The sequence below is a fragment of the Pteronotus mesoamericanus genome, unplaced genomic scaffold (genome assembly GCF_021234165.1).
Source record: "Pteronotus mesoamericanus isolate MK-2021 breed Mesoamerican mustached bat unplaced genomic scaffold, CSHL_Meso_final contig_20, whole genome shotgun sequence".
In the NCBI taxonomy this organism is placed as follows: Eukaryota; Metazoa; Chordata; class Mammalia; order Chiroptera; family Mormoopidae; genus Pteronotus; species Pteronotus mesoamericanus.
In genome coordinates, this window is record NW_026555085.1 from 97,823,629 (window position 1) to 97,836,853 (window position 13,225).

At 42.3% G+C, this 13,225-nt stretch overlaps 1 protein-coding gene across 1 annotated transcript in view; it reads right to left on the minus strand.

Moving 5' to 3' along the window:
- The window catches only part of NOX3 (NADPH oxidase 3), a gene marked incomplete at its 5' end in the record, with an annotated part of 58,380 nt that overhangs the window by 32,644 nt on the left and 12,511 nt on the right, over positions 1-13,225 (minus strand). The window contains 3 exon segments of the mRNA XM_054568657.1: positions 646-738; positions 5,700-5,829; positions 9,093-9,274. Of these exon segments, the coding sequence (XP_054424632.1) occupies positions 646-738; positions 5,700-5,829; positions 9,093-9,274 (405 nt within the window).

The following is a 13,225-nucleotide window of genomic DNA, read 5'->3' on the forward strand; positions in this document are numbered from 1 at the left end:
ATGTATTCTTGGTCTAGTTGCTCCTGTCTTCCCCTAGCACAAGGGAAATACCGGTGCGCTGTGAGGCGGGTGGGCAAGATTGGAAAATGCTACCCCAGAGCAACCTTACTCATTCCCGAGGGTCTCCTCTTAGGGGTTTCTTTTCTAAGTTGAACCCCTCAGTGCCCCCAACTTTCTCTGAACCAGAGGGTGGCTGTTCCCCCATCTTCTGTTCAGTAATTCTAGGTATGAGTGTATGGGCTTGAAACTGCATGCGTATCACCTGTGTGTTTGCAGAATCTGTGTCTTTTTGTGGTGAAGGAAGTGGTTATACTGCAAGTTGCTATGACCAGTGTAAAGTGCTCTCGGTCCCCCTGCCTGCTTCCCCCCTGGAGACAAACTGAAATTAAAAAAATACAGCTGATTCATGCACTGTCCCATAACCTTTATCAGAAGTCTGTGTACCAGTCTGGAGCCCTGATCCCTGCCTTCAGTAAAATTAGTCACATGAAAAGATGCGCAGGATGCAAGCGATTATTAGAAAAGAAGATGAGCCTTTAAATTACAGACAGTTCTGCAATAAAAATGGCAAATTAAAAACTTGGGCTAATAACAAATTTTCATCTGCGCTCAGGTTTTTATTCCAACATAAAGCTACATGCATACCTTCGTAATGATAACTTCTTGTTGAAATCGCCAGTACCTAATTATTCTTTCACATGCATACAAGACCACAGGACCCAAAACCCACTTCCAAGCCTGCAGAGAGGAAAAGGAAATGAAAATAGAATCCAAATATTTTCAATTTGAACCAAATCAATATATAACATGATGGGGTTTAGACATTTTCCTTTAACTTCGGGCCAGTTGTCAACAACAAAGATCTCCTTTTGTATTAAATACTAGAACATTCAATTATTCCTTGAAGTCTACAAGCTTATTTAAGAGATTAAACTCTTCTGTATTGGCTTTTATGCTTACTTGATCAATGGTACCTTTATGTAATTAGAAATAATTGAATTTGCAGAGAAATAAGAAAGCAGATTGATGTTTATGTTACATATGATAGGGTCATAAATGCTCCCAAACTCAGCCAAAGTCAAAGGCTTACAAAGCTACATCACTGAGCCAGTGTAGGACATAGGGAATTAAATAAAAATATTTTGAAGATAATTTTGGGGGCCAGCAAGGCATCACAACTTGGGGGTCTGCCTGAAGAACCCCCCCTCACAGATATACACGCACACTTGCATGCACAGCCAATGTGATCTGGAATAAAACATAAAATTACTTTCTCAGCATTTTAAATCCATGTTTACAGAATCAGAACAAAAGCCTCAATAATTGTCTGGAGAACTGTGACAGTGAACATTTCCATTTTTACTAGAGTTCATCCTATGTTAACTTTTTCTAAGTTTAAACTGCATGGTCATTTGACCAGCAGGCCATTCCTGTACCAGGTGTTGGTTACAACATAAGGTGCCTTCTTTCCCTAAAAGCAAAGGAAGGAAACAAAATTTTTGAAGCCTTCGCCTACGTCTGATACCAAACAAGCTCATAGGGCACTTGGTACTATCTTTATTTTACAGAAAAGGAAACTGAGGCTCAGCAAGATCAAATGGTCCAGGACCACAAAGGCCGTAAGACGCACAGTAAAGGTGTGAACCCCAACGTGCTTGACCACCTGGGCTGTGCTCTTTCCAGGACCCTCGTGCCTCCCTGGAGCATGTCCGTGTAATCATGTTCTTCCTGTCCAACAGTGCCATTGGTAGTGATGCTTGTTTTACAAAACATTAGAGACATTAAGGCACTAAATTTCAGGATATTGAGTTCTTGGAAATCTAGTCTAATGTTGCATGTATAGAATTGAAAACCAGACTGGGAATGGGTATGAGTTGCATAGGGAGACAGATCCGGATTGCAGAGAGCCAGGGCTGTGATTCAACCCATTTCACAACTTCCCTAAATCCTCTCCCTGGCTTTCTACATCCAGCACAACGCTACCCTGGAATACTCGCCATCTCAGGGGCAGGAAGGACTTCCATGAAACCATCACTGATCGACTCACTCTCTCATTAGCCCTTAGTCCCTTACCCGCTCTCCTAGTCCATCTTTTTCTGGTAACAGGTCACCAGCCCTTCGGCATTCCTCTTTACTTCTGTTATCTTTTTGTTGTTTTTAGTTCTTTTTTTTTGATGATTTCTGCATGTGTTTTTAGGGTACCTCTTCTTACCTACAGCAGCCTTCTTTGCTTTTTCCCTGAGAGTCTCTTGTTTACCTGAACAAGGCTTGATTTATGCAGGCAATACAAAGCAATTTGACCCACTTATTCTTTTCTGCCTCAATGGGGTTCAGTGATATATTCAGAATAGCAGAGAGAAGAAGACCTTTGTCCACCTCTGCTGTCGGTGCAGCCGTGACGACGAGCAAGAGTAAGGGAAAAGGCAGGAGGGGGTAGGCGTGAAGGATGGGGTTGCACAGGGGGATGACTCCACAGGTCGCTTATGCTCAAGTGGATGAAAAGTGGTATTGAGAATTGGTCTGGATATTTACAGAAATGATAGCAAGAGTGCAATTCCTTCTATATAAATTTAGAGAGATATTTGTAAAAACACTCACAAAGCTTCTATGTTTTTTTCTGTTTGTTTGTTTTGTTTTTGTTTTTTTTTTACAAATAATCCTCCATGTACATTGTAGAAAGTGTTAGATATCACAGACTGGATTGGGGTGGTGTCACATCAGTCACGGTTCCTGATTTTCCCATGTTGATAAAATGGAATGGATTAGTTTTCTTTGTGCGACTCGTCAGGAAGGAGAATGTAAGCTATTAATCCTTGGCTCGATCTCTACTCTAGTATATAAATGGCTTCAGGAGGAGAAAGCCCGATTTAGTTCCACTGTACTTGCCCCAGAGCCCCTGGAAGTCATGGAGTGAGGGAGAGGAATGGCCAGAGGGGAATCTCAGAAGATCATCTTAGCAGCCATGACCAACGCAGACAGGGTGAGGGAAGTCACGGAGGCCACGGATCAGAGCAAGAAGGGCAGGTACGAGGGGGAACCTGAGCTGGGTCTCAGGAGACCTGCGTTTGGTTCTGGGGTTGCCATCCACAACCCTGTGCCTTCAGGCACATCTTGAGCCTTTTATGTTCAACCTTTCTGTTTCATAAAATGTGCTGGAAGAAATGATTAGTTTGGGTTCTCTCCAAGTGCTTAAATGTTTTTGCTTTATTCACAGAGATAAATATAATGTCAAGGACATGTACTCACAGAGGGCAGCAGAGAACTGACAAAATGAGGGGTGGGAGGAACGCAGAGATTCAGAAGGATGCTGAAGGGTGTGGAGATGAGAGTTCATGGCTACAGAGTTAGCGGCTCTGGTTTCTTGAGATGGCTTTGTATGCAATGCCCTTCGTGACCGTGGGTAAGAAATTAAAACTTTCTGGGCATCCCTTTCTCCATCTATTAAACAAAGGGACCTGACTAGCTAGCATCTAAGTGTCGTTAATGCTAAAACCCTCTGCAGACTCTTAGCTTAATTTTTTTCTTCTCCAAAAATACTCAGAAAGTCACTGTACAGTTAGTATTTTATGATAGAAATAAAAATCACATTGATTTAAAAGCTGTAGTAATGAAACTTGTTTCTTCCACTTTCACTCCTGGTTTTTCATTCCTTCCAGAAAATAAGAACATGCTGGCTTTGGTTTTATTTTATGTGTGTGCTTATGAATGGTCTCTTTTTTTAGACAATAAGATTTCCAGGGGCAGGAACCACGTCTCTGAATCTTGCATCTAGTGCAAGTCCAAACATGTAATAGCCACTTGGAGAATTTGCTGAATTGACTCTACCTCAGTTAAAGCTTTCCCTGTACTGTTGATGTCATTCCCTAATAATTTAAAAAGCATCAGCCTTATCCTCATCGTTATTGATATGTATTATTACTTTGTGATGCCATAGGTCAGTGCAAAAAGGTGCTTCTTTGGGTAAGGAAGACCAGGCATCTTTTGAGAATGGATTGTGTGAACAAGTCTAGATTCTGGAGTCTTGTATGTGTCTGTGAGTTTCAGGACGAAAGGGGCAGTGAGACAAGTCGGGGAGAAGGGATTGCAATGCATAATGGGTCCCTTGGGCCAGTTCAGTTCCTGAGAGGAAGCATTCTCTCCCCGACGTGGGGAGCAGTGCAGCACGGATGGGGAACCGAAGTATTTCATTGATAAAAACGCCAGGAAAATGCACTGAGTTAAGGGAGACAAAGAGGACGGGATGAAGCCCCGCAAAGACTGGGCCCATGCAGTGCAGGGAAGCTCAGGAGCCCTTCCTTGTCCTTGGGATGCCTTCTGGATTCAGTGTCTGTAAGACATCAGAGAGAATATTGTACATCCAGCCAAGCGGTAATTGCACAGCCCACACACACTTTGAATTAGGATCCATTAAAAATAATGGGAAAGAGTGACAACATGAGTTTGGGTGTGCAAGGAGGTGTAACAGGGGAGAGTTAGAGAGATGGGTAAGTTCTCCCTTTTAATGATAATTAATGTCGGCATCTGCTGCTGCTGGGAGCCGGCTCTGGTCTGTATTCATGAGGTGGAGGAGGGTATTGATTTTTTTATGGAGACGCTGTAGCTGAAAATTTTAGAGAGGCTTCATGTTCCCCATTAATATGCAGGCTGGGTAGTGGCTACTGGTAGTTGGGTTTAAGACACAGACAATCTATACTGGCCGTTAAAGGAACCACAGTCTTATGGGCACATCTATTCAGGTTCGCCCTGTTTTAAACATTCTACCCAGCAGTTGCACCTTAAAATGCAGTGCTTAATTGAATAGATTTGAGGACTTTAAAAGAGGTGATTATTTTATTCTTCAAAAGTTGATGGCTTAATTTCCTAAATCCCACGATTTATATTGTTATATACTATAAACCCATTTTTTTATGACATATTTTCTTTGGCACTTGTTTTCTTCTTGTTTTAACCTCTTGCCTTTTTTTTTTTTTTTTCCTTCACATCATCCAGCTGTCCCAAGTTTTGTATTGTTCCAAGATACCCAAGAAAACCAGAAAAGATTATTTCTATTTATTTCTATTTACTTAGGCCATCAATGGAAATGACTGCAGCCCACTCAGGAAATCTTTATTTTGAGATCTTGTGAGCACTCTCCTCTACTCTAATTAAGTCTCTTTCTGGCTTCCATTGTCATTATTTCAGTTATGGGAGCTTAATTTGAACAGGAAGTAAATGCACTTAACACCCCATTTTTTTTTTTCTGTCCTGAAAGCTATAGAAAGAAGAAAGGCAAGCTTAGAAAGAGGGCATGTTCTCATTTGGTTGTTGCTTAATGTTCGCTTGAGAAGTGATGCTATTAATTCTCAGAATGGAGAAGGCGGACAGGGAGCTGAGCTTGCTGAAAACAGCGGGTGGAGAGCCACACGGCTTTCTAATTCCTCCAGAGACATTATTGTGCTTGCAGTGCTATGAATTCCCACAATATCAGCCGTCCACATTTAAATGTAAGCAGAAGAACACATTTCAAAACAGACAGAGTGCTTTTGGCAGTAAAGCTCTTTTAAAATTATCCATAACTCGATTTCTCCATTAGCACACTTAATAAAGACTTGGCTTTGTCTAGTGGTGACATGGGCTGTTTTTTTCTCAAGCATATAAAACTCTAGTTATTTTAACTATGGTGACAGCTATTTTTTAAAAGCTGCTGGGTTCATTCTTACCGAAGGCTCCTTGCCTGCAAACTGAGGCACGGGGCACTGGGCCGTTGCCTGCCATTCAGCATAGCGGTCTCTGCAGAAGGTGACGTTGTGTAGCAAGAGGCTCTCGGGAGTTTGTCCTCGAACCATCCGACTTACCATTAAAAACAAAACAAAACCCCAAAATTTAAAATTGATTCTGTGCAGTTTTGTGATACCACAGGTATATATTCTACAATGGGCCCTAGAATAACACTTCTACTGTCTCGCAATGGGCTATCATTCATTCATTTCCCTTAACATCTTTAAAAATGGGAATTTAAGAACCTTCGAGTAACTTTGAAGATCCCAGAAAAGAAGTGCCTCTCTGTGGTGTCCCGTGTTAAATTGAAAATGTCTGCATTGGAGAATTTATAATGAAGGGAAATTGTTTGAACACATCCTTTTGTAGACTGTTGAATTTAATTAGGTCACATCTTGTCCTGATTGCTGATTCGGGCTAATTGGTTAACTTTGTACTATTTGGGTCTTTTGCAGATTTGTTTAACTTCCACCCTTCTTGGTTTGTTTCTGAGCACCTGAAGTTTTCAAGTGAAGGAGTCAAAAGAAGTACCTTGAATGATGATGTGCTTTTCCCCAGTGACCACTGTCAGGCTTAGCGTTTGACAGGGTCAGAAGAGGTCAGTGTGAAGTGTCTCTTCAGGACTACACTGACGAATTTGAGAGTGAGAAAGGAAACCGAAGGAGGAATGTGAGCAGAGCACTAGATCGAGAGTCCTGTGATTATATTTGCCACAAACGCGGCACTGAGCGACCTTTGATCGGTAGGTTTGGTACCAGCTCTTCGGTTTACCCATTGGTGTCCAGGCTGCAAAGCAGAAGACAGTGCGGTCGTGTAATCTGGGAGCTGCTCCGTTCCTAAGTGTTTATGGATAAAATACCTGGACTTATTTGTGAGAAACATGATACTCACGACAGAGAGACTTGAGCATCACACAGGCTCTTGTCCTGGGTAGCCTGTGGGAACCATGTGCCCTTCTGCATCATAGTACGTGGGGAAGGGAGCGGCCACAGCTTTGGAAACAGCCTGGAGAACTGGCATCTTGGCCTTTGTTCCAGTCTGTTTATGGAAACCATCCAAACTTGATAACATCCCTTTGAGTTAGATGAGCAAAACTATCACTGAATCTCCCACGAGCAATTGATGCCCAGACACAGGAAGGTGAATAATAAATGGGAGCTGGAGGAGAAGAATCTGTAAATTTTAACACCTTCATGCTCAGGCATTAGGCAACATTCCCTGTATTGTCTAAAGAAACCTCAGGACATTCCACAAATGCAGTATCTTTTTAAAAATTTAAAATGTTTAATGTCTTCATCTCTGCCACCCCATAATAGGAAGATTAGCGGGCTTTAACACATTCCAATAATCCTACTTTGCTTGGAATTTGCAAATTACTTTTTGCTGTAAACAGTAGCTGTAAAATACTTCAAGCTGAGAAGATTAAATGAGGCCCTTATCCTAAAATAAGCCTTTCAACTAAGTTAAAGTGACTAAAAATTTCATCTTATGAAATGTGGTATTTGGATATTAAAAAATATCTCCAGTGAAGCGCTGCCCATTGAAATCCTCTCGTTCTTGGACAATGCGCCAGGGTGCGAGCGCAGCGGCAGTGCGCTGGGGCTGGCGGCGCACGCCTAATTCCTGCGCAGAGACGTCTAGGCCCAGGTGGGTTAGGAGGAGCCTCTCAGAGGTGCTACGGGGGTTGACACCTGGCATCAGGAGAAGAATCGAGGACAAGAAGGGACTGACAATCTCCGGGGTGAAACCCTTGGGGACTACCCCCTCTTCAAGATATGTATGAATGATCAGGGTAAGGGGTTGATCACACATTCAGAGAAGGCAGTTGCATATATTTTAAATCCAAAAGAGTCTAGAAAGCCTTCGTCAGGCAGCAGCAGCAACGCGAGGGTTGACTGACTGGATTCCTAAGGATCAGCAGAGGGTCGGGCAGTTGGCGCAACAGGTCCCCGGGGCCAAGTCTTCCTTCCTCGGTGTCTGTGTGTCAGACAAGCTATGGACAGCGGGGGAGGTCATGGGCGTAGGAGCGACAATAGCAGAGGTATGACCCCCTCCTAGGGGCGGGGCCGAGGTAGAAGGAACATCTATTCTGAGGGGAATCGGAGGATGCGGTGACTTGCTGATGGGCGCGTCCAAAAGAGCTGGCATTGGGCCCCCGAGGCCACAGTCGCTCTGCGGTGCCGCTCGCGCAGCTGTGTGTTTGTTCTTCCAGATCTGGGCAGCGCAGGGCCCGGCTCAGGGACCAGGCCCCGCGGCGCTCGGCAGCTGCGAAGAGGGGAGGTGGCGGCGCAGGAGGGGTTCTGCCGGCGCAGCGCGAGGCGTTGGCCGCAGCCCGGCCGCGTTCCGCCAGATGTCGAGGAGGCCTGTTTAATTCTTGAAAATGAAGACCCATTCTTCAGGGCTCGTTACCGGTAAAGGTTTAGTTGTCTGAAAACTGGCATCCTAGGTCTGACTCTGCCATTTATTTGTCATGGGGCCTTAAGCAAATCAATTAACTCACTGAGCATCTGTTTCCTTCCTCTTGACAAAAGGAGGGAAACAGCATGCACCGTCTCTGTTGGACAGGAGTGTTGTCGGGGTCAAATTGATCGTGCGTATGAATGTGCTTTGCAAATGGTGAAATGGGAAAAAAAAGGCACCAATTTATGAAATAACTAATATGGGGCTAGTTACTTTATAGATATCAATTCATTATCTGGTCCAAAACTATTTTGTTAATATTTAAAAAATTGAAAACGTTATATTGGGGAGTGTTATACTTCAGGTACTATTCTAGCTTCTTGATGAAGAGGGTTAACAGTGCCAGGCAGGTACTGGATGCCAGAACAGCATTTATGGGATGTTTGAGGTCAGAAGGCAAACTGAGGTCCAGAGAATTTAAAGGGCCAGCCAGGTGGAACATCTCCTATGGCAGCCACCCCCCCACCCCCCACAGTGGGTTTCCTGGTGGATGGCGTTGATCGAGCAAGGTGTCAAAAATGTGTATCCCGACTAATGTCACGTAAATTTGGTTGTAGAAATAGGTTCTGAATGAAACATACATATATTGTCATCCACCTTCCTTACAATTCCTACATTTTATAAACACTACAAGGCACCCCAACAGAGTTAGCTAGGAAAAATAAATACAATATTTCAACAACTATGCTGCTTATTTTCTGTCTTACTAAAAAAGGTACATACAGTGAATTTGCCACACTGAATGTGCTTTTTTGTGTGATCTATGTGTCCTTTGGTCCCCTGCATGTCATGTTGCTTCATCCAAAGGACTTTCTAAGATTATTTTGAGGTTCACAGAGATAAAATCTTACATACTGAGCACAGTATGGACTTACCCTGCCCCGTGGAAAGCCAGACTGATAAAGAAGATGATGAAAACGTGGTGTGTATACCAGAACAACTCGTAGGAGATCTGTCTAATGAACTCGGTGGAAGAGGTCATGATCAAGATTAAAGCCAGAGAGATCATCAGGCCTGTACTGCCCGCGATTGTTGTTAGCAACTCGGTGGCTGGGTTCTGAAAGAAACAGACACCAGGACACTGATATCTTAGTTCTAATTTCCCATTTCAGGACCAATCTTTGAGAGTCCAAGCAAGGAGCAATTCAAAAGGTTCTAATCAGACACACACACAGGGTGGGACAAAAGTAGCTTACAGTTGTTCATATGGAAAACAATACAATAAATAATAATACAAAAATAAACTGTTTCTTGTACTCACACTATAAACCTACTGCCCCCCCCTCCACCTTGTATTAGTTTCAAAATGATCCCCATGCAACTCAAGAAGTGAGCACCTTTGCCCTTTCCTCTCTCCCATCTGATGGTGGACAGTAACGTTGTGAAAATTTCATTAAATGCATTCATTAATTTCATTTTTTTATCTGAATAAATCAATTTTTTTGGTCAAAGTGACTATGTTGAACTGAAATTAAGACAATATATAAAAATCCACCTTAAGATAAAATGTTGTAAAATAAATCTGAGTTTCAAGTTCTTAATTTTTAAAATAAAACTGGATCATTTTGCTTAATTGCACTTTAACATTAAGAAACCCTTTATTTTGGACTTCTGGTCTAAATGGAGGTGTAGGTAGATACGCTTAGCCTCCTTGTGCAACCACAGAGAGAATTACAAATAAACTTCAAGAAAAATAACACCCAGAACTGTCAGAAAATTGAACTGTATGGAAGTCCAACAACCAAGAATGTAAAGAAGCCACAGTCATCCAGATTGGAGGGGCAGAGACATGGAGACAGGCAGAGAGGTGAGGAGATGGGTGGGCCCACACTCACATATGGCGGATCAAAATTGGGAGGGATACCTTGGGAGCTAGCGATCCAGCCCCAGGACAGACTGCACAGCCCAGGGTTCCAGTGCTGGGAAGATAAATCCCCATAACTCCTGGCTGCAAAATTCAGTGTGGTTTGGGGTAATGTAAGAAACTGCTGGGTTTTCAGGAGACTCCATTTAAAGGACCCACAGAGTCTTAGAATGTATGCAGACACACCCACTCTAGGATTCAGCGCAAGAGCAACCTCTGGAAGGGCTTCGGTTGCATACGGAGAGTGGTTGAAGTAGCTGGAAATGGGGCGAGTGCCAGGCAAACCTCTAGAAGCCAGGCAGAGGCACTGTCCCTCTCTAAGACCTCCCCTAACACAGAGCCACAAAGTGGTGAAGCGCATTGCCCCATCCTGGCAGTTACCTAAGGCTCTGCCCCATAAAATTTACAGGTGCCTTTTCTATAATAGGCTACACTACTGCAACAGGGAGTCAAAGCAGCTCTACCTGATACACAGAAACAAACACAGGGAGGCTGCCAAATGAGGAGACAGAGAAATATGCCTCAAATGAAAGAAGAGAACAAAACCTCAGAAAAAAACCTAAATGAAATGGAGATAACCAACCTATCAGATGCAGAGTTCAAAACACTGATGATTAGGCTGCTCAAAGAACTCACTGATTATGGTACCAAAATAAAGGAAGAAATGAAGACTACACTAAATGAAATAAAGAAAAATCTATAGGGGACCAACAGTGAAGGGGAGGAAGTGTGATTCAAATCAACGATTTGGAACGTAAGGAAGAGATAAGCATTAAACCAGAACAGCAAGAAGAAAAAAGAATTTTTTAAAAAGTAGGATAGTATAAGAAGCCTCTGGGACATCTCCAAATGTAGCAACATCCAAATCATAGGGGTTCCAGAAGGAGAAGAAGAAAAGCAAGACATTGAAAACTTATTTGAAGAAATAATGAAAGAAAACTTCCTTAATTTGGTGAAGGAAATAGACATATAAGTCCAGGACCCACAAAGAGTCCCAAACAAGTTGGACCCAAAGAGGAGCATATGAAGACATAGCATAATTAAAGTGCCAAAGGTTAAAGATAAAGAGAGAATCTTAAAAGCAGCGAGAGAAAACAGAGAGTTATCTACAAAGGGGTTCCCATAAGACTCTCAGCTGATTTCTCAAAAGAAACTTTGCAGGCAAGAAGGGACTGGCAAGAAGTATTCAAAGTCATGAAAAGCAAGGACCTACAGCCTAGATTACTCTATCCAGCAAATTTCTCATTTAGAATGAAAGGGTGGGTAAAGTGCTTCCCAGACAAGGTAAAGCTAAAGGAGTTCACCATCACCAAGCCCTTATTACATGAAATATTAAGGAGACTTATTTAAGAAAAAGAAGATCAAAACTGTGAACATTAAAATGGTAACAAATTCACAACTATCAACAACTGAATCTAAAAAAAAGCAGACTAAGCAAACAACCAGAACAGGAACAGAATCATAGATATGGAGGTCCCTTGGAGGGTTACCCACTGGGAGGGGGAATGGAGAGAATGTGGTAAAGGTGCAGGGATGTAGAAATGTAATCGGTAGGTGCAAAATAGACAGGGGGAGGTTAAGAGTAATATAGAAAATGGAGACGCCAAAGACCTTGTATGTACAACCCATGGACAGGAACTAAGGGGGGTACCAGGCAGAGGGAGGCAAAGGAGGAAAACTGGGGCAACTGTAATAGCATCATCAATAGAATATATATTAAAAAAAGAAACCCTTTTTCTGAGGGGCCCCTTAGAAGCATTCCAAATAAAGCAGCTGAACACTCTGTTCCTCTGGTAGTTAGTTACTCCTGGCTTTTGCTTTTTAATTGGAAGGACGATGACTTGCATTTCTTTCATGCCACCTCAGGAGGCTTGGCATAAGACTTTGTAAATCCTAGGTGATCAATAAAGATACAGCTATTCTTATCTGGTATACACTGCCCAAAGGCTGGAATTCTGACCTGTGAGTTCAGGGGATGGTTAAATAGCCTTTTAGAATATAAATCACAAAGCATTTTGTTTTTGTTGTAAATTTCCCATATTCTTGTCAAGTCATTAGTATTCATACATTGTGTTACTATCGTTGAGAAGACCATGAGCTTAATAAACTCACGCTGTATCTTTTGTCAGTAAAATCCCATTAATTTGGGTTGCTTTGAGATCCCCAGGTAATTTGGACAGGGACATCTCTGATGTTTATTTCTTTTCATAGAGCAAACAGTGGAAGTAAAATAGAAAGGGTATGTATAAAACATGTAAAAGGTTTTTTTCAAGTGTACTCACACAATTTAGAAATCCATTTACATCATATGATACGCTAATTTTAAACCATTCCTTGTTGCTTATTAAAGCAAATCCCTGCTTCCCTTTTTCCTGCCCCATACTTATAGACTGGTTTGAGCTGCAATGTATCCACTAAAATAATCCCATTGCATCTGCTTAGAAATACTCTATAAAGCACACTTTGTGTTACTGATACTCATCGTTCTCCAAATACCCCAAATTAGAGGGTTTCCTGGACTTAATTAGTGCTTACATAGTAGATTACTTTTGAAATTTTTAAATAACTATATTGGAAGTAACTTAATCATGTGGTTAAATTGCTTTAAAAGTATTTACGATAAATGTTATTTACTCTATAGTGTGTTTCTGTGTAGCAGTGAACTTTCCAGAGCCTTAGCGGAGAAAACCGTTAACCCCATAGGTGCCCAGATGAATGCTGTGGCTCGACTCAGTCCACCGGGGAGTGCCCGCAGGGCGAGGGCGTCTGTAGTTCTGGCGGATAACTGAAACGTGTGCTTTCACCTGTTGCCAGCTAAGAAAGGAGAACTCCATTTGATCGATGGCCTGATGTTGGAAATCATCTTAGGATAATTAGGGGACATGACATGGAAGGATTTCCCCCAAAAGAGACTTTGGATGTTGTTTCTTCAAAAAACATTGTATGGAAAAGATGGTCCAAGATGGCTGGCAATGGAGAGATTTCCATTTCTGGAGTGTATAGTCATAGGGCTCTTCTCGGGCAATGTAGACTTTTTAACCAACCTGATTCATGTTCTGGATGCATAATATGGTAGTAAATGGCCAAGGTTTAGATCAACTAGGCAGAGAGGTAGGGGGTAGATTAAGTGAGAGAAATGTCTTA